The 22,212-nt window shown below is 45.1% G+C and overlaps 1 protein-coding gene across 1 annotated transcript in view; it reads left to right on the top strand.

Annotated features, from left to right (window-relative positions):
* Positions 1-2,100: 2,100 nt before the first annotated feature.
* Positions 2,101-22,212, top strand: part of ADAMTS18 (ADAM metallopeptidase with thrombospondin type 1 motif 18) — a 144,832-nt gene continuing 124,720 nt past the window's right edge. Inside the window, exons 1-3 of the mRNA XM_073882296.1 lie at positions 2,101-2,112; positions 2,383-3,181; positions 6,064-6,380. Coding sequence (XP_073738397.1) covers positions 2,101-2,112; positions 2,383-3,181; positions 6,064-6,380 — 1,128 coding nt within the window. The remainder of the gene's footprint in view (positions 2,113-2,382; positions 3,182-6,063; positions 6,381-22,212) is intronic.

The following is a 22,212-nucleotide window of genomic DNA, read 5'->3' as shown; positions in this document are numbered from 1 at the left end:
CCAGGACCCCAAGATCATGACCTGAGTGGAAGGCAGACGTCCAACCAACTAACCACCCAGGCGCCCCCAAATCAGCTAAGATCTGTATTTCCCAATAACTTAAGAGATGAGTGCTATTTTGCAATTCACAGCTGAAGGGCAGGACCTTAGGCTCCTGACTCTCTGTCACCATCTAGAGGCAATTTGTACATATTGCAGGGCTAGTTCTGGGAATGATTGAATTTATACAGTCATCTCAGAAGTTAAGGCTGGCTTTGCAGTGTTTATATATTGGCCCTACAGAAGACGGTGGACCCAGTCATCCGCAAATGGATGGAATCGGAAGTTATGATCTCTCCAGCCTCCACTCCCTTGGTGTCCAGTTCTTTACTGAGACCACATAAAGCCCGGAAGTCACCTGTATCAGAAGCCCCCACAGGTGCTCGCTACAAATGCATATCTGGGCCCCGCACCAAATCTACCGAATCAGAATTTCCGTGGTGCATGGCCCAGGAAGGTGCATAGTAAGCCAGCATCCCAGGTGATTTTGATGCACATTAAAATCTGACATCGGATGTATGAAGTCGCGGAAATACAATGTATCCTGTTCTCACTTTTTTTTTTTAAAGATTTTATTTATTTGACAGAGAGAGACACAGCGAGAGAGGGAACACAAGCAGGGGGAGAGGGAGAGGGAGAGGAAGAGGGAGAAGCAGGCTTCCCGCGGAGCAGGGAGCCGGATGCGGGGCTCGATCCCAGGACCCCGGGATCATGACCTGAGCCGAAGGCAGACGCTTAACGACTGAGCCACCCAGGCGCCCCTCCTGTTCTCACTTTTAAAGTCCACATATAAAGTGCTCAGAAAAATACAGTCAATCCTTGAGCTATCCTTCCGATGCATCGTGTTTATTTCCGTTTCACAGATTATACAACGGAGGCCACTAGAGCTGAAACAGATTATGTTGGGAAACCCTACTGGTTTGTTCAATCTGGATTTCCTCACTGCATGGCTTTTCTGCTTGGGCAGCCTGGAGGTCAACTTGTCGCTGCCGTATCCAGGAAAACAGACTACGCGTACTGAGCTGTCACTTGTCCTAAGCTGTGACGTGGACCTCATCTTAACCACCTCGGTGCTCTTAGGACTGGAGCAGGGTACATGTCCCCCTCTCCTGCTACTATCCTGGTCCAGGATGTGTCATTATTAACCTTGATTCTAGCAAGTATGCTTACCTGTTCTCTGGTCCGACCTCAGCACCGCCAGTCCCTAGCCACACACTGAGACTCTGTATTAGAGCTAATGCTGTCCTCCACACACCCTCTCTCTCACATCTTAAATCTAACAGATTCCTACATGCTTGCCCCGGCCTATAAGGTCCTGGCGACTTGGCCCTCTGCTCCCTGCCTCTCCCTCTGGCCTATAACTCACTCACTTTTCGTGCCTGAAGACCTTCACTTCTGTTGTGCCCCCGCTGCTGACACACAAGACCTTATTCCTCTCTTCCCTTGTAAAACCAGCACAGTCTCTTTGGTCTTATTTGAAATGTGAGCTCTGAAGAGACATGTGACACACACACACACTCTTATCCCCAGCCCTAGCTAAATTAGATATAGCTGTTATTCTTTCTAATTTAGGAGCCTATTCTGTTCCTTTGTAGTAGTTGTGATCATCTGGGTTCTGGCATTGTTGAGTTATCCAATGAGAGTCTTTCCCACGGGCCTCGGAGACTCTATTCCGTTCATCCCTGCGAACAGTAGGGATCCAAAGATTAAGTAAATGTATTGAGTAGATGACCAGGCACGTGGTAAGTGAGCCGCACATTCACGGTGATGGCAGCTCTGTTAGTGGTGGTTGAGTTCTCCGACTTGTGTGTGGTGTCTGGGGCCAGGATTCAGTCTTGAGAAGTTGGGAGACAGGGTCACAGGGAGAAGAAAGAGAAGTGGCTAGGCCACGGCCAGCCTGCCTTGCGCTGCAGGCAGTGACCAGGCTCAGGGTTCCAGCCCTCCAGGCTGCCCTGGATTTGCCAGGCCTCCGGTTTCTTTGGGTAGCTAGGCTATCTTGAGCCCAGCTGAGCCCAGTTTCCTCATCTTTCTCGAGGGGTTAATAATTCCCACCTTGCAATGATGGGGCCGGAGGTAAATGCAATGGGGGGGGGGGGGGGTAGCACCTGGCACTCGGGAGGCGTTCAGAACGCCGAATACCTAGGCTGTCTGGCCAGAAGACTTGTACAAGAGAAGACTGCACAGGCCGCCAGAGGAGTCGCGCCACTTACCTGAGCCTGCCTCCTCTCAGCTCAGCCCGCGGTGCGCTTAAATTACGTTTTCCAAGCCTGACCCAGGGCGCTCTCCCCCCTCCCTCTCCTCCACTCCCCCACCTCCCCTCCCCCTCGGCCTCCTCCCTCGGAGCGGGAGCCGGGGATCCCACGCCCTTGCACCAGCCCGGGGGCTCGGACGGGCCCGGGAGCCGCTGGTCGCCAATCACCGTGCGGTGGAGAGGCGGGCGCTCGGCTCGGCGCGCTGGGGGAGCCAGCTGGCGCTGCTTTCCCCGGGAGCCTCAGACGCTCACACAGACAGACAGACGCACAGACTGGCGGGCAAGCGGGCGGGCAGGCACGGACAGAGTCCCCCCCACCCCCGGCCGTCTGCACTCGGAGACGCGCGCCAGCCCGGGCCCGCGGAGCCCCCGTGCCCCCCGGGAGCGGCAGGCAGGCAGCTCGGCGGGCCGGCGCCGGCAGCAGGGAGGGCGCGCGGGCGGCCGGAGGAGGGGAGGCCCAGGCGTGCGCGGCCCGCGATGTGAGCGGCGGCGGCTCCCACCTGGCGCCGCACCTGGAGCGCCGCGCTCCGGGCCGGCGGGGAGAATGCGCGCTGCCAGTGCGCTCCGCCCGCCGCGTCCGGCCGCCCGCAGCCGCCGCGCCCGCACCTGACCATGGAGTGCGCCCTCCTGCTCGCGTGCGCCCTCCCCGCCGCCCGCTCGCGCCCGCCGTGCGGTCCGGCGGGGCTGGGGCGCGTGGCCAAGGCAGGTGCCCGCGGCGGGGCGCGCCGAGAGCGGGTGGCAGGGGCGCCCGGCGCCAGCCCCGCCGCGCCCCCTCACGCGCGGTGTCGCCTTTTCTCTTGCAGGCGCTCCAGCTGTGTTGCCTCTGTTGTGCGTCGGTCGCCGCAGCCTTAGCCAGTGACAGCAGCGGCGGCGGCGGCGGACTAAACGTTGGTTCGTATTTGCTCCCCATCCCCAGAAGGGCCTTTCCAGGCACTTGCCCCTTCTTTCCCCCCCAAAGAGAGAGAAGTAGAAAGGCGCGTTCCGCCACCCACCCCTCGCCTGGCAGGTGTGCGCGCGTCCTGGATAGGGCTCCTGTTTGGAGAGGGGGGTGGTGGGGATGTGGCAAGGGCTCTGAACTTATCAAAAGAATCAATGCCTCAAGCTGTAAGTCCCATAAATGAGAAAACAGTACTTTCCTTCGTTCACAAATGGCTTGTTTAAAAAAAAAAATCCTTATTGTGGTGAGAAATTAGGAAGTGGACTAGATGGTTGATATCAAAAGGCACCTTCCTCATTTCCTTCCTCCTCTGGAAAAGCCTGCAGGAGCTAATTCTTGGTGGGAGATGAAAAAAATGTGAGCCCTTCCCTCCCCCCATCTTTCCTTCTCACCTTCCTGTCCGTTTGTGTTCCTGATCTTCCTTTGCTTTTCTGCTTTCCCCTGTCCTTGTGTCATGGATTCCCAAAAACTGCTTTTAGAGAGAGGAGAGCAGGTAGCTTGAGGTCTCTGGGGCTTTAATCTCTTCTGAGGTTCCCAACTGCAGGGTCCCAGAACACTCTTCCCGTCTGTCATTTATTAACTTCTTGTTGGGACCCAATGAAAAATCCTTGATGTCATTGTTCGCGGCAGCTACAGGAGAACAGCTGATCCAGGTGTCTAGCAAGACCGTGATGTCCAACCCAGATTCTAGAAATTTTAGCCTTGCAGGGTTATCTCCCGCTGCTGTGGGAGAGCAAGGCATACTGGGGAGAGGGGAGATGGCAGAGTCATGGAGTAAGGGCTGGGAAGATGTGGGTGAGTGAGGGGACCGGGGAGAGCCAGGAATTAACTCTTGAGAAATTCACTTTTTGTCCACCGGGAGAGGCCGGCTGCAGTTTCTAAAACAACCCCTCATTGTTCCACATGTAGTTCCCTCTGTTCTAGCCACCACCTGTAAGGACCTCATCTTTAAGCATCCCCTGAGCGGACTGATTAGATCACTCTCTACAGGAGGCTCTGACTGCCGCTCCTTCTGTCGAGGACTGAGTATTACCATCCACCTGCTCATTCTCCCACTGGAAACAAACTAGTAGCTCTGTTTGGGGCAGGGCGCTTTGTGGGCTGATTGCTTGGAAGGCTGGCTGGATAAGGCTGCCCCCAGTGCCTCCTAAATAGGAGCAGGCAGAGTTTTGGGTGGGTCTGGACAAGGAGGTAAGAAACGACTTCTTGCAGAGACTGGAGCACGTGCAGGCGGGGTTTTCACACTTAGGTTTTAGTACGGTGGAGGAAGGAGGTGGTTTTTTGCTAAAAAAAATTTGCATTTAATCAAGAGTTGCATACCTGTAAAACAACATGGCAGATTTTTAAAAGAGAAATCGTGTATGGCCTGCTGAGGTTTTGTGTGTGTGTGTGTGTGTGTGTGTGTGTGTGTGTGTGTGTGTGTGTGTGTTAAGATTAAGAGAGGAGAAAAGTTTTCTAGTTGTTTTTTAATACGTGTGTCAGTTAGATAGTATTTCTAGTTAAAGGAGGCAAGGAGAAAATAGGAGAGGCAAGACATAAAGTCCATTGTGAGACTGGGAATTGCTCAAGCAATAAGAGTCACAGATGGTTCATACAGAAGAAAACAGTTGAAAGTTATGATCCTGTTGGGATTCCCCGCCCCCCAAACGTAGGCTCCTTTAGAATATCCCTCATTGATCCCTGTTAGCTACAGGGCTTCTGTTCATTCCTGAGCTTTTCTTATTTGGTTGTTGACTATTTTGGGAAAAGGGAAATTCCTCTTTTCCTCCTCCAATAACCAAGGACCCAAGTGACTCAAACATGCCTCTTAGTTATTCGGAATCTTTCTAAACACTTTCCAAATTAGTTTCCCATTCTGTGCCTAGAAAGTGGAAATTCAGAGTGTGTTTGAACACGCAGAAGCCATGCTCCAAATCATCTTGTGACGATACTTTTCAGTTTCAACGTTTTGTGATAGAAAACAGTGTGCCGGCTGCAATTTTCCAGCAGCAAATAGTTTTTTTTTTAGTTCCTCCCCTTTAGAACAAGCAGCAATTAGTGCTTCTCTAGAGAGCAATGGGGAAAGTATTTTGAAACATGTCTTTCCAGGTGTCCCCTGACTGACACTCCCCCACCAACATGTCTGAGCAATTTTAAACCTCAGACTCTATAGGAAAGTTCTGACAATTTTGAGGCATTTTTATGCATCCACTATATTTTATGTTTACAATGAAATGGGATTGTCCCTGTAAAAGCTCAGAGTAAAATGTTCAGAGCCATACGAGTGCTGGGGTTTTATTATCACATATAGTTAATATCGGAAATAGGAAACTGCCAGTAGGCGCTCATTATCTGGGATGCCATCTCAAGTTACTTAGCACTGTGAGTTATCATTTGAAATTTAAGCTCGGCCTCCCCAAGTGCTCCCAATTCAGTTTAAACACAAAGATGTTAATCTCCTGAAAGAAAAAAATTGTTCTTTTCTCTCCTTTTGTTGTTTTGTCTCTAAAAAAAAAAAAAAAAAATCACTTTGTATGGATGGCTCTGACTCATCTACTAAGTCCATCTGTCTCTCCAGGCCATGAGAGAGAGAGTTGTGGCGTTTTCCACAAACATTCTCGACATTCATGAAGCCTGTGTTTGACTTTTCGTTTTTTGTGGGAATTACTGTCACAGAGCTCATGGCAAAGGCCACAGAGCTCTCTTCATGAGCTGCTCTGAATTGTTGTGGATCTAGGTGCACGGCGGTAGGAACGGAGCCACCTTTGAGCTGCGCATTTGCTCTTAAGCCTATTGCAGGGTGACCCTTTGGCACTGTGGGTTCTGGGTGCTGACAGCTAAACCTTTCCCATTGCAGATTACGTCTTTGTCACCCCGGTAGAAGTGGACTCGGGAGGGTCGTATATTTCACACGACATTTTGCACAACGGCAGGAAAAAGCGATCGGCGCAGAGTGCCCACAGCTCCCTGCACTACCGATTTTCAGCATTTGGACAGGAACTACATTTAGAACTTAAGCCCTCGGCGATTTTGAGCAGTCACTTTATTGTCCAGGTACTTGGAAAAGATGGGGCTTCAGAGACTCGGGAACCCGCAGTGCAGCGATGTTTCTATCAGGGATTTATCAGAAATGACAGCTCATCTTCTATTGCTGTGTCTACGTGTGCCGGCTTGGTAAGTACCCCACACTCGGGGTCGACTCCCTCTCTCGTGTGTTTTGTGTAACTTGAATGAACAGATGTCTGCAATATTAAGTATTCTTCCAGCCAACTCGACACATTCACACTGTCAGCTTTGATACTTATAATATTCTCAATTGAATTACTCTAATCTGCTCCCAGAAAAAGAAAATATAATAGAACTTTAATTACCATTTAGAACATTCTTTTGATGTTTAATGATCTGGGCCTCTTTATTCTCCGTGTTTGAGACGATCCCCAAGGAAATTAATTTGATGGATGCCATTCGCTTTGTAAAGTCTTGGGAGACCCAGGCATTATATAAATCTAACAAGCTTCATGCCTCTACATTGCTTTGAAATGGGAAAACTGTATTTCAATGCAAAATTGTGTTCAGCCGCCCCGTGAAGCCCAGCCTTCACTGTAGTAGGGAGGCCTTTTGTTTTCTTTTAGCTAATCTGTTGGTGTCCTGCTCACATAGGACATCCTTTCAGAATGTGGTATGGTGTGCTTGAGGGCGGGCAGGCTTGAGCGTGGCATCCAGGATGCAAAGCACTTGAAAAGGATTTGGGACAAGTGTTCTTTCCTCTCTGTGGAATCCTCAACAGTGGAGCTCCAGGACAAGGGTGTTGGTGTAGAGGATACTTGTCTCAGGATTCATTCAAATCTATGAAGCAGTAAATGGGGTTCTGGGTTCGCACTGCAATTGACAAGTATCTTGAATGGATATCAGAGTGTGTGTCTGTTGAGACACCTCATGGTGATGCTCTGGCATGGCTGGAAGAAGGAAAGTGTGAGAAAGCCCATTTGAGGGTGTAGTTGGTAATGGACATGGTACATCAGGACACAGAGCAAGAGGGGCTAGTGTGGGTGCCAGTGAATGAAAACTCCCATGTTCTCCGCTAGTAAAACTTTATTATTTAACTTATTTTTCACATTGTGGCCTGAAATTTAGCTAATTCCTTTCATCACAGAGTTTTGATATTCTTTGGTATAATCTTTGAAGCATAGAGTGAAGCAAAGATTTAACCATTCTAAACCTAGCTTGATCAATTTAGACGATCAGTATAACTCACTAATGACCTATATATTCTGACATGGTTACACACACACACACGTGTGCACTCACACACACACACACACGTGCACACTCACACACATGAATCCTGGGATTTTTTGTTTGTTTGGCTTGGTTGTGATGAGTCTCCTGCTCTTTTCTGGGCATTTTCACATATTGCCCCCTCTTCTGTCTGTTCCAGTATCCTAACATCTTCAGGAGGTTAGGCATCTCACCATAGCAGCTTAAACTATCTCATTCCACATAAAGGTGGTTAAGAGCAGTCTGTCCAGGATCATTGTACCCCAGCACTCACTAGTAAGTAGGACTTTGGACAAGTTACTAACCTCTCTGTGTCTTAGTGTCTTCATCTCTAAAATGGGTATAACAAGAGGGTTTACATCACAAGGGTGCAGGGATTAAGTGACTTCTTCCATGGAAAATGCTTCCATGGAAAATAGCAGTTCCTGGCAGGGAATAATCGCCCTATAATTGTTCTAGTTCCAGCAAAACTTAGCCACCTCATGGTGATTTCTCTTGGGAATCCACTCTCCGAAAATGGTAGGAAATCTGATCAATTGCCTCATATTAATAGATGTCAGGTTATTTCTCCTAAGGAGGAGATTCAGAGGGAGCCAGTGATCACTGAACACCTAGGAATGAGGCAAGTTAAAAATTTCCATCATGATGTAAAAATTGTGATGAATGTGGAAGAAGTAACTGACAGTCATGTGTGCCTGTGCATAAGGCCCAGGTGAATTGGAAGCAGGAAATTCAGATTCTGTCCCCACTGCTCAACAGACCAGATGCATGTACTTAGTTAAATAACTTCTCTAGGTCTCAGTTTTCTCTCCTGAATCCTGTAAAATTATTTCTCAGGCCACTGCCACCTCTAGGCATCTGACTCTGATTATCCGATGTGTTGACCCTGGCCAGACCCGCTTGCTATGGGATAGGGCGAGAATCAAGCTTACCCCCATTGCATTACCCACCTCTCCATGACCCAGCTAAACAACTGTGAAACACAAACACATACACCCATCCTCAATAAGAAAAAAAAAAAACAAGAAAAACATGAAAGAGAATAGAAATACAACTGAGAAACTGGACACCACTCGGAATTAATTTTTATAACCTTGTGTGGAAGTATAATGTATATACAGAAAAGTATAAAACATATATACAGAAAAATGCAAAAATCACAGACGACAGCCTAATGAATTTTCACAAAGTTCACACCAGTGTAACAACCAAGGAGATGAAACAAGACATTCGTTACCAGTGCCCCCAGAAGAGCCCGCCGTGTCCCCCTTCCTAGTCACTATCCTAACTTCTAACGTAGCTTAATTTTGCCTATTTGAATATTTTATGTAAGTAAAATTATACAGTATTCCTCTGTAGGACTATTTCAGTGGTTCCATTCAATTGTTGATGGGCTTTTAAGTTGTTTTTGCTGCGGGCTGTTCTGGAGTACTACAGAGCATTCTTGCATATGCCTCTTGGTGAGCATATGGACATTCTCTTGGAAGTCTACCTCACAATGAGCTGTTGGGTCCAGTTATACTAATTTGTACTGCCATCAGAGTGTATGGGAATTCCAGTTGCTCCACATCCTCGCTAACACTTACTATGCTCTGTTTTCCATTTTAGCTACTGAATTGATGGGTATGAAGTGGTACCACATTATATGGGTTTAGCTTGTGTTATCTTAATGGTTGATGAAGTTGAGTACCATTTCTTATGCTTATCAGCCATTTGTATTTTCTCTTTTGTGATCTGTCCATATCATGTAGACAGATAGTATAAATGTTTCCAGCCTGTATTATGGTGTTTTTTCCTTTTCTCTGTAAATAGAAACAAGAGTTCTGAGCAAAAACACTGCTTTGCTGACTTAACATCTCTGTTATTATGGCTCCGAATCTCTAACAATGCATTGATCTGCTTGTGAAACCTATCAAATAGTGGCAGTGAACCATGTGACATCATCTGAGCTCAGTGAGGGGACACTAGACTAGGAACATTGAGAGATAGTGATGGAGAAATAATCATGGCAGGAAGAATTTCTTCTTCTTGCAATGAAGAAGCAGTCATTGCAAATGGCAAGATTTCATTCCTTTTGATGGCCACCTAGAGCACATAGACATCCCCTGCTTCTTTGGCCAAACAAGGGGTTCATACCTTTGCTAAAGTTAATTGGCAACTACTATAACAGATTCAGAACAGTGAATGATTTAGGAATTCAGGAGAGGGATGAACCACTAAATGCTTTTTGGAGTGACTCCTCAGAGTTAACATGCTAAAGGAGATGAGCAACTCTTCTTGCATCGATCCAGAAGCTGACGTGAGATGGAGGAGACTGGGAGGTGTCCACACCACGGTTTCTACCTCAGTGGAGCTGGATGACTGGCATCAGAATGCCTTTAGGGGTTACAGCAATCTCCTGGAGTGCATGCAGTGTGTATCAGGACATTAGGTCACCTTTCAAGAACAAAGCACCCATGGGAAAACTAACCATGATCTTGATTGTCAGGGAAGCCCCAGGAGAGAATGAAAAAACAAAGGAGGGTTATAATAGTAAAATATAGACATAGGTACAGGCATGCCTACCTGTATACTTACATATTCCAGTGAGGACTTCTCCAGCAGGGAATTTGCCTCAATAATTCAGAATTAAACTGTGCTTAAAATACTTTCTTTTTTTTCTATTTTTTTATTATGTTAATCACCATACATCTCATCATTAGTTTTTGATGTAGTGTTTCATGATTCATTGTTTGTGTATATCACCCAGTGCTCCATGCAGAACGTGCCCTCTTTAATACCCATCACCAGGCTAATCCATCCTCCCACCCCCCTCCCCTCTAGAGCCCTCAGTTTGTTTCTCAGAGTCCATCATCTCTCATGGTTCATCTCCCCCTCTGATTTCTCCCCCTTTATTCTTCCCCTCCTGCTATCTTCTTTTTTTTTTTTTAACATATGTATCATTTTTTTCAGAAATACAGATCTGTGATTCAACAGTCTTGCACAATTCACAGCGCTCACCATAGCACATACCCTCCCCAATGTCTGTCACCCAGCCGCCCCATCCCTCCAACCCCCCACCATTCCAGCAACACAAGGTTTGTTTCCTGAGATTAAGAATTCCTCATATCATTGACGTCATATGATACATGCCTTTCTCTGATTGACTTATTTCGCTCAGCATAACACCCACCAGTTCCATCCACGTCATTGCAAATGGCAAGATTTCATTCCTTTTGATGGCTGCATAATATTCCATTGTATATATATACCACATCTTCTTTATCCATTTGTCTGTCGATGGACATCTTGGCTCTTTCCACAGTTTGGCTATTGTGGACATTGCTGCTGTAAACATCGGGGTGCATGTACCCCTTTGGATCCCTACATTTGTATCTTTAGGGTAAATACCCAGTAGTGCAATTGCTGGATCGAATGGTAGCTCTAATTTCAACTGTTTGAGGAACCTCCATACTGTTTTCCAGAGTGGCTGTACCAGCTTGCATTCCCACCAACAGTGTAGGAGGGTTCCCCTTTCTCCGCTTCCCGGCCAACATCTGTCGTTTCCTGACTTGTTAATTTTAGCCATTCTGACTGGTGTGAGGTGGTATCTCATTGAGGTTTTGATTTGGATTTCCCTGATGCCGAGCAATGTTGAGCACTTTTTCATGTGTCTGTTGGCCATTTGGATATCTTCTTTGGAAAAATGTCTGTTCACGTCTTCTGCCCATTTCTTGATTGGATCATTTATTCTTTGGGTGTTGAGTTTAAGAAGTTCTTTATAGATTTTGGATACTAGCCCTTTATCGGATATGTCATTTGCAGATATCTTCTCCCATTCTGTCGGTTGTCTTTTGGTTTTGTGGACTGTTTCTTTTGCTGTGCAAAAGCTTTTTATCTTGATGAAATCCCAATAGTTCATTTTTGCCCTTGCTTCCCTTGCCTTTGGCGATGTTTCTAGGAGGGAGTTGCTGTGGCTGAGGTCAAAGAGGTTGCTGCCTGAGTTCTCCTTTAGGATTTTGATGGACTCCTGTCTCACGTTTAGGTCTTTCAACCATTTGGAGTCTATTTTTGTGTGTGGTGTAAGGAGATGGTCCAGTTTCATTCTTCTGCATGTGGCTGTCCAATTTTCCCAACACCATTTGTTGAAGAGACTGTCTTTTTTCCATTGGCCGTTCTTTCCTGCTTTGTCGAAGATTAGTTGACCATAGAGTTGAGGGTCCATTTCTGGGCTCTCGATTCTGTTCCATTGATCTATGTGTCTGTTTTTGTGTCAGGACCATACTGTCTTGATGATGACAGCTTTGTAATAGAGCTGGAACTCTGGAATTGTGATGCTGCCAGCTTTGCTTTTCTTTTTCAACATTCCTCTGGCTATTCGGGGTCTTTTCTGGTTCCAAACAAATTTTAGGATTATTTGTTCCATTTCCTTGAAAAAAGTGGATGGTATTTTGTTGGGAATTGCACTGAATGTGTAGACTGCTCTAAGTAGCATTGACATCTTCACAATATTTGTTCTTCCAGGCCATGAGCATGGAAAGTTTTTTCATTTCTTTGTGTCTTCCTCAATTTCTTTCATGAGTATTTTATAGTTTTCTGAGTACAGATTCTTTGCCTCTTTGGTTAGATTTATTCCTAGGGATCTTACAGTTTTGGGTGCAATTGTAAATGGGATCGAATCCTTAATTTCTCTTTCTTCTGTCTTGGTGGTGGTGTATAAGAATGCCACTGATTTCTGTGCATTGATTTTATATCCTACCACGTTACTGAATTCCTGTATGAGTTCTAGAAGTTTTGGGGTGGAGTCTTTTGGATTTTCCACATAAAGAATATCATCTGCAAAGAGTGAGAGTTTGACTTCCTCTTTGCCGATTTGGATGCCTTTGATTTCATTTTGTTGTTTGATTGCTGTGGCTAGGACTTCTAATACTATGTTGAATAGCAGTGGTGACAGTGGACATCCCTGCCGTGTTCCTGACCTTAGGGGGAAAGCTTTCAGTTTTTCCCCATTGAGAATGATATTCGCTGTGGGTTTTTCGTTGATGACTTTTATGATATTAAGGTATGTACCCTCTATCCCTAAACTTTGAAGAGTTTTGATCAAGAAAGGATGCTGTACTTTGTCAAATGCTTTTTCTGCATCTATTGAGAGGATCATATGGTTCTTGTTCTTTCTTTTATTAATTTATTGTATCACATTGATTGATTTGTGGATGTTGAACCAACCTTGCAGCCCACGGATAAATCCCACTTGGTTGTGGTGAATAATCCTTTTAATGTACTGTTGGATCCTATTGGCTAGTATTTTGGTGAGAATTTTTGCATCCATGTTCATCAAGGATATTGGTCTGTAATTCTCCTTTTTGATGGGGTCTTTGGTTTGGGGATCAAGGTAATGGTGGCCTCATAAAACGAGTTTGGAAGTTTTTCTTCCATTTCTATTTTTTGGAACAGTTTTAGAAGAATAGGTATTAATTCTTCTTTAAATGTTTGGTAGAATTCCCCTGGGAAGCCATCTGGCCCTGGGCTTTTTGTTGGGAGACTTTTGATGAGTGCTTCAATTTCCTAAGTGGTTATAGGTCTGTTCAGGTTTTCTGTTTCTTCCTGGTTCAGTTTTGGTAGTTAATACATCTCTAGGAATGCATCCATTTCTTCCAGATTATCTAATTTGCTGGCATAGAGTTGCTCAGAATATGTTCTTATAATTGTTTGTATTTCTTTGGTGTTGGTTGTGATCTCTCCTCTTTCATTCATGATTTTGTTTGTGTCATTTCTCTTTTCTTTTTGATAAGCCGGGCCAGGGGTTTATCAATCTTGTTAATTCTTTCAAAGAACCACCTCCTCGTTTTGTTGATCTGTTCTGCTGTTCTTTTGGTTTCTATTTCATTGATTTCTGCTCTGATCTTTATTATTTGTCTTCTCCTGCTGGGTTTAGGCTTTGTTTGCTGTTCTTTCTCCATCTCCTGTAGGTGTAGGGTTAGGTTGTGTATTTGAGATCTTTCTTGTTTCTTGGGAAAGGCTTGTATTGCTATATACTTTCCTCTTAGGACTGCATTTGCTGTATCCCAAAGATTTTGAACAGTTGTGTTTTCATTTTCATTTGTTTCCATGAATTTTTTTAATTTTTTACTTTCCTGGTTGACCCATTCATTCTTTAGTAGGATGCTCTTTAGCCTCCGTGTATTTAAGTTCTTTCCAACTTTCTTCTTGTGACTGAGTTCTAGTTTCAAAGCACTGTGGTCTGAAAATATGCAGGGAATAATCCCAATCTTTTGGTACTGGTTGAGACCTGATTTGTGACCTAGGATGTGATCAATTCTGGAGAATGTTCCATGGGCACTAGAGAAGAATGTGTATTCCGTTGCTTTGGGGTGGAATGTTCAGAATATATCTGTGAAGTCCATTTGGTCCAATGTGTCATTTAAAGTCTTTATTTCCTTGTTGATCTTTTGCTTAGATGATCTGTCCATTTCAGTGAGGGGAGTGTTAAAGTCCCTCACTAGTATTGTATTGTTGTCATTGTGTTTCTTTGCTTTTGTTATTAATTGCCTTACATAATTGGCTGCTCCCATGTTAGGGGCATAGATATTTACAATTGTTAGATCTTCCTGTTGGATAGACCCTTTAAGTAGGATATAGTGTCCTTCCTCATCTCTTATTATAGTCTTTGGTTTAAAATCTAATTTTTCTGATATAAGGATTGCCACCCCAGCTTTCTTTTGGTGTCCATTAGCATGGTAAATGGTTTTCCACCCCCTCACTTTCAATCTGGGGGTGTCTTTAGGTCTAAAATGAGCCTCTTGCAGACAGCATATTGATGGGTCTTGTCTTTTTATCCAATCTGATAACCTTTGTCTTTGGATTGGGGCATTTAGCCCATTTACATTCAGGGTAACTATTGCAAGATATGAATGTAGTGCCATTGTATTGCCTGTAAGGTGACTGTTACTGTATATTGTTTGTGTTCCTTTCTGGTCTATGTTGCTTTTAGGCTCTCTCTTTGCTTAGAGGACCCCTTTCAATATTTCTTGTAGGGCTGGTTTCGTGTTTGCAAATTCCTTTCGTTTTTGTTTGTCCTGGAAGATTTTTATCTCTCCTTCTATAGTTTCAGTGACAGCCTAGCTGGATATAGTATTCTTGGCTGCATATTTTTCTCATTTAGTGCTCTGAAGATATCATGCCAGTCCTTTGTGGCCTGCCAGGTCTCTGTGGATAGGTCTGTTGCCAGCCTAATGCTTCTACCATTGTAGGTTACATATTTCTTCTCCCGAGCTGCTTTCAGGATTTTCTCTCTGTCTCTGAGACTCGTAAATTTTACTATTAGATGTCCGGGCATTGACCTATTTTTATTGATTTTGAGGGGGGTTCTCTGTGCCTTCTGGATTTTGATGCCTGTTTCCTTCCCCAAATTAGGGAAATTCTCTGCTATAATTTGCTCCAGTATACCTTCTGCCCCTCTCGCTCTTTCTTCTTCTCCTGGGATCCCAATTATTCTAATGTTGTTTTGTCTTATGGTATCAGTTATCTCTCGAATTCTGCCCTCGTGATCCAGTAGTTGTTTCTCTCTCTTTTTCTCAGCTTCTTGATTTTTCCATCCTTTGGTCTTCTATATCACTGATTCTCTCTTCCTCATTTATCCTAGCACTTAGAGCCTCCATTTTTAATTGCACCTCATTAAAAGCCTTTTTGATTTCGACTTGGTTAGATTTTAGTTCTTTTATTTCTCCAGAAAGGTTTCTCTAATAACTTCCATGCTTTTTTCAAGCCCAGCTAGTATCTTTAAAGTCACCATTCTGAACTCTAGTTCCGACATCTTACTAATGTCCGTATTGATTAGGTCCCTGGAAGTTGGTACTGCCTCTTGTTCTTTTTGTTGAGGTGATTTTTTCTGTCTTGTCATTTTGTCCAGAGAATAGATGAACAAAAGAACAAAATGCTAACAGGGTAACAACGTCCCCAGAAAATATACACTAAACAAATCAGAAAAGACCTGAAACCGGGGGCAAAGAAAGGGAAAGAAAGAAAAAAGAAAAAGAAAAAAAAAAGAAAAAGAAAAAAACAAACGAAAACAAAGCAAAACAGACTATGATCAAATATGATCAGGCTGGTGCACAGATCAGTGCCACACACTAGATTTTGGGCGTATTTTGGTCTGTTAGAAGAAAGTGCCTCCCAAAATTTTAAAGAAATAAAACTTACATATGTACAAAAATAAGGGTTAATACGATGAAGGGATGGACTATGACTGTAAAGATGAAAATTATTAAAGAGTATATAAAAGGAATTGATAAGATAGAAGTTGGTTGAAAAAGTATTAAAAAGAAAAAAAGGGAGAGAATGTGATCAGGCAGGAGACTAGAACAACGCCATGCACTAGAGATTTAGGGTATATTTTGATCTGTTAGAAGAAACTGTATCTCACAATTTTAAAGAGAGAACAATATATATATATACACACACACCAAAAATAAGGGTAACTACTATGAAGGGGTAGAATATGACTCGAAAAATAAAAAATATTTTTTGAAAAAGGGATTGATAAGATGTTGGTTGAAAAAGGGAAAAAGAAAAAGTTTAAAAAAAATTAACTTTGAAAGAGTAAAGAATCATGGGAAAAAAGCCATGAATTCTATGTGCAGTATTCCCCTAGCGCTGGAGTTCTGCCATTCTCATTGATTGGTAAACTTGGTCTTGGCTGGCTGTTCTCGCTGATCTCCTGGGGGAGGGGCCTGTTGCCGTGGTTCCCAAATGTCTTTGCCGGAGGCGGAATTGCCCCGCCCTTGTCGGTCCAGGCTAAGCAAGCTGCTCAGGTTTGCTCTCAGGAGCTTTTGTTCCCTCCAAGCTCTGGTACAGCTTTGGAGGACCAGGGTGAAAATGGCGGCCTCCCACTCTCCGCCCAGAGGAGCTGAGAACTCGGGGCCCCACTCCTCAGTGCGCCCCCAGAGAAAAGCAGTCACTCCCGTGTCCCCGGTCTCCGGCCACACTCCGCGCTCACCCGGCCTGTGACCGAGCATTTCTATCTCTGGCACCCGACCCCGTGTGGAGTCTCCAAACCCAGCAGATCCCTGCGGTGCGCTCCCGCGCCGCTCCTCCCGGGGGAGGAAGGGGAGTCTCCCCGGCTCTGCCGCTTGTTGGGTCCCTGCTGGAGGAGCAGTGGTCCGACTGGGCCGAGGATCACAGTTTATGGCCACCCCGAGCTGAGAGCCCGTGCCTCGGCTCCGTCTCTGCAGCCGGCTTCCCCGCTCCGATACCTGGGAGCTCTGCCGCACTCAGGCACCCCCTGGTCTTTCTGTGACCCCGAGGGTCCTGAGACCACACTGTCCCATGAGGGTTCCACCCTCCGCTTAGCCACTGGAGCGAGGGTCCCTTAGCGGAGCCGACTTCTCAAAGTTCCGATTTTGTGCTCCGCGGCTCTAGCACTTGCCAGAAGCGGCCGACGGAGGCCCCCTCCCCTGCCGTCGATACCCCCCAAATATCGCCTCAGATTCACTTCTCCGCACGTCCTACCTTCAGAAAGTGGTCGCTTTTCTGTTCAGAGCGTTGTTGCTATTCTTTTCTTCGATCTCCTGTTGCATTCATAGGTGTTCAGAATGGTTTGATCCCTATCCAGCTGAATTCCTGGGACCAGATGAAATTCAGGTCTGCTACTCCTCTGCCATCTTGCTCTGCCCCTGCTTAAAATATTTTCTTAAATGCCATCGCCTCCCCACAACTGAAAGGGCTCACTTTATTCAGGAGTTGAGCAGGTAGTTATTTACTTAGAATAATGGTCGAAACAGAAGTTGCACACTTCCCTGAGCCAATCCTGCCCACCGTGATGTCCAGGCAGGATTATTTTTAAAAATTTTAAATTCCTTTACACAGGAGCAAACGTGCACTCGATGCACCCTACATCTGACTGCCTTGCACTCTGGGAAGAGGTGTCTGGGTTTGCAAACTTTGCTGCAGAGTCTTGGGGTCACAATTAACCTAATCTAATCACCATCTGCCATGTACATCCCTTCTACTATATCTAGCCTCTCCTTGACTACCACAAAGAGGAGAACGTGATTACCTCCAGGAAGCCGGCACCATTGTTGGGAGATTCTTCTTGATGTTGAACTACCACCTACCTTTTCATGACTTTCCCCTGTATTTCTTAGTTCTGTCTTCTGAGACCCAAAGGCCTTTCTGCTCAAAAATGTTTCACCCTAGAGCTCCTTTTCATTAGGACAGTGTTTTTCAGAGTGCAATCAGCTGCCTTAAGTTTGCCTGAGGTGTTGAAAATTTGAATGTCTTTACCCACAACAGAAGGTCAAAAAGGGTAAGCTCAGGAATGTGTGTTTTTAATTCCCCAAATGATTCCTAATGCATACTAACGTTAAAGGACGATTGGATCAAGACTATGAACATAAGGCAAATTGTTTTAATAATTGCTTTTGGGAAAAAAAAATGCTATTGGTTTGAGTCACTGATCCCATTCTGAAACTTAATGGAAATGTCCTATTTTAAGAGCTGACTGGAAGGACACACTGAATGGTTATTTTGTTCAACAACTATTGCTGAGCTTCAGTTCAGGGCATGGTATAAAGTTGCAAACAAGTTGGATGCCATATTCCAGTTTACAGAAAACGTTCATGGAGTAGGATTTTAAAAATGGGGGAAGCATAGTCAAATTAGTGTTAAGGCCACCTCTCTGAGCTTTACCAGGCAAATTAACATATTAACAACTTAGAAATGCCTACATTAAAGACCGTTGTTTACAACTAGAACTTTCCTAACTTATTTGGTCATGGAAACTTTTTTTTTTTTTTTTGGAAACTTTTTTTTTCAAGGAGCATCTCTTCACAGTCTGGTAGTGACAAGAAAATCAAAGCAATGCTTCCCCCAAAAAGATATATCATGTATTGTTTTCTACGGGTGAGAGATACTCCAGGGAGAAAAGGATTTCAGGACCATATAAGTGGTTTCATGGCCAGATATTCCCATAGAGTGAGGGAAACGTTAGGTTTAAATGCAATTAGACAGAGTCTTCTCTGTGATACATTTCACACATTTTAATATGCTAATGTGCATTGTGAAGCTCCAGGAGGTGGAATTGTAATACTAATTGGACTGCCCCCCTCTCTTTAAGGCTTACTTCCATCAACAACTTGTCCAGGTTTCTGCGTTCACCATGAAAGAGCAACTTCTAGATCTAAGATTAATTGCACTTTATTGGTACCTGATAAACCTAATTACCAGGGGTTCCAGTTGGGGAAATGCACCCCTTGCTTAACAGACTCTTAACACCAAGCTCCATGCACAAGGTGAAGAGCAAGAGACAAGGCATGCAGACACTGCCACCATCTTGCTTTCCTGCCCAGATCTGTACTAAGGGTACTTGGTACTTTACCTTCGATGAATAACCTCCGCCAATGCCCAGCCGGCAAGAGTGGCGGAATGGTCTGCTGGCATCTTCGGTCATCTCTGATCAGGACCCAGCCTCACCACCGCATCAGGGGCTCCCTGGAAAGTGTGCCATGATCAAGGCTGCAGGAGATCCCTCCAGCCTCCATTCCTGACACACCGCCTAATTTTGTCTTTTAGTTTTTCTTTCGTTTCTTTTCTCTTTCTCCCCAGCAATTAAACCGTAAGTGGTGTGTCTCCTGCATGGCTGGCTGCCCCGGTGTCCTCGTGTCTTTCTCACTAGTGTCCCTTTTAGACTGCGACTGCAGGGACCCATCCTCCAGAGAGCCTGGGTCCCTGCGAGGAGCTTTGGAAGCAGTCCCATTTCAATAGGCGGTAGGGCAGCTTTGATCTCCCCTTTTCAGAGGTATTTTATGACTCAGAAGGCTCGGCCATTGAGTTGTCTGCTGTTGGCCACTGACTGCACAGCAGTCTTTAGAAAGCTGGTTTCCATTCATAAAAGGGTTGAAGTTAAATGACCTTACTCCAGACAGGCCGAAAGAGACCAGGCTCTCTTGCTTTGTGGGGACCTTGTTAGCTAGACAGGGGTTTGCTGAATTACATACACCCCCTTGGAACTTTTCAGTCACTTGAGAGGATCATGTGAAATTAAGGATTAGACTGGGCTGTATTCATAAGTTTTTGGATATAGGCTCTCCCCAATCAGAGATGTTTTCTTAGGCTCTTGATTCACCAAGGGTAAAAAGATTTTTTTTCTTTTTGGCCACTCTTCAGAGGTGATTTGTGAAGACAATTATTTGCTCATAGCAATACTTTTAGCAAAATGCTGGCCAATCTCTTTTTTGAAAACCTAGCTGAGGTTCTTGCCAGAGAGTGGGATCCCAAGCCTGATGTGAGGGGTTCTTACATGGGAGGGCAAAGGGCTGACCCTTCCCCGTGCTCTCTATGCCTGTTAGAGGGTGACCCCTGGAGGAAAGCGCCCCCCAGGCTCCAGAATTGTGAGAACCGCACTTTCTGCCTCGCTCAACACCTGTTTTCTCATCTGTAACGTAGACTGTATCTCTCTCTCTCTTTTTCTTGGGGGACTGTGGCGACTCAGGAGGAGTGCTTAGCCCGACGTGCACTGGGTGCTCCATCCTTGATTATCACTCTTGACTTTGGACTAGGAGAGTGTGTGGGAAGGAAATGGCTCCATTTCTGGACCTCCTCAAGCCTGTCAGAACAGGAAGAGGGCACCTGGGTGGTGGTAACATCCGGCTGAGGATGCGTGGAGATTTTGTGGGGGAAAGTCACCACTACATTATCTACCATGAAGAAAGGAAACAGAGAGAAAGATAAAGACTCTAAGAGGAAGGATCAACAAATCCATAAAGGTTTGGATCGGGTGCTTACGGGACAGCAGTGTAATACACTGGCTTCAAGCTCAGACTTAGAAGTCCCAGCTCTGGCCTCTTCTAACTGCACAACTCAGGTCAAGTTCCTGATCCTCTCTGTGCTTAATTTCTTTATTGGTAAGATGAGGATAATGGGGCTTACGGATACTGAATTGGAAGAAAAATACTCCACGTGCAATGCTTAAACCAGTGCCTAGCACATAGTAGTAACGTTAGTAGTGGTAACAAGAGAGGAATAATCATCATTATTGCAAACCTCCTTCCATAAAGGAGTTTCCAAAGCTGGCTAATGCCCGTCATCCTTACCACCCACAGGCGCGAAAGTTTTCGCCAAGATAATAAGAATAGTTTCTCTTTATTGAGCACTTCCTGAGTTATTAAAACTGGAGCCATGGAGAGGAGAATTCAGCTAAGACACAGGCCGAGGCCTTCATTAACATTTAACTGCCAGTGAGCATCTGGGTATTCAAGGTCTAAAGTGGCATTTTTTATTCCATGCATTTCAAAAAGACCTAGGCCCTTCAAAACAAATCCCCAGTATCCGATATTTAGGACCTTCCTCAGAGAATTCCATGGGTTGTGGGTAGAGCCTAGGTGTCAATTTGAGGAAAGGAAAGAAAAAGCTTCACAGAGGGTCCCAACCCAGCGGGCGCTGAATTCGTGTCCTAAACATATCCCCAAGGAATCTTCTCAGGGGAAACAGGACTGCTGGATCCTCTTTGGGACTATCGTTTTTGCTTTATGGAATGCATCACGACGTGTAAGTGTGACTGTCCCTGCTCCAACTCCCATCAGCCGACCTGTACGCTAACGGGGGCAGGCAGGGGTGGCTCGTGTGAATTGAAATACAGATTGTTCTTATTTGTGTGTCCTAGAAGTTTCACTGGCAAGTAGAATAACTCCATCTCAAACTAGGTGAAGCATAAAAAATACATTTTTTTGGCTCTGAGATAATTCGAATTCATGCTTCCCACCCCCACCCCCTCTTCCTTGTCTTAGGATGGCTAGCTTTCAGCAACACTGCCTCCAGCGTACCCAGTGATGTCATCACTGTTGTCTTTGTCTGACTCAGCTCTTTGACCTCACTGGTCTTCCTTCTACATGCAGGACCTCCTGCTTTCCAGGAAGGAGGCCCACGTTTCCTTGGGTGCCTGGTGTTTCATGTGCCTTACTCAGCAGTGATGTCACAGTGGTAACCTATATCCTACGTGAGAGCAAGTGTATGGGGCTCTGGACATTATTTGCTCTCTCCTCTGTAAGCCTCAGAGGGCCACGCTCATTTCATCTTGTATATCTGAACAAGACCAAATTATGTCTTCACTTATGTACTGATATGTGAATTAATGCATGGAAGGAAGTCAGGGATGATGCACAGCAAGCCAAGGATTCCAGTTAATGCTTTGAAGTTCCTTTTGAAACCAGAGTTTATTACGACTGGGTGTGTGTTTCTGTGTATGTGTGTGCCCGCATGCATGTGTGCACGTTTAAAATGTACGTAAATCGTATTAGCCAACACTTTTCCTGAAGCATTTTCTTTTGATGGGAAGGGGGAGTGCTTAAAATAATGTATATCTTGGAGTTCCTTCCTTATCAATACATGTACATCTACCTTATTCTTATAACCGATACATATTTAATCATTCCCTTCTGGTTAATGTGTTTGTTTCCAGTTTTTTTTTGCTGTAGCTGAAGAAAACATGTATATACATGAGTCTTCGTAGTTGCATGAAATTCTATATTCCATGAAAGAGACAGACACCGAGAGACCTACTTTGTGAAAAACTGAGGTGCCAAACACATACTAAACATTAGCTCTTCCTTGCTGATACTGACATTAGCCGCCCAACATCACTGGCTATCACCTCGGTGGTAAATCATGCAAAGTTCCCTTTGAACTCATTTCACCTTTGTTTTTCATGAGCCTAAGAAAGTCACATGGTGCTGATTAATTCCTGAAGTCCAAATAG

Source organism: Callorhinus ursinus, unplaced genomic scaffold, assembly GCF_003265705.2.
Source record: "Callorhinus ursinus isolate GAN/ISIS: 27379988/994484 unplaced genomic scaffold, GSC_fseal_2.0 scaffold46, whole genome shotgun sequence".
Taxonomy (NCBI): domain Eukaryota; kingdom Metazoa; phylum Chordata; class Mammalia; order Carnivora; family Otariidae; genus Callorhinus; species Callorhinus ursinus.
This window is presented reverse-complemented; position numbering and strand designations above follow the sequence as displayed.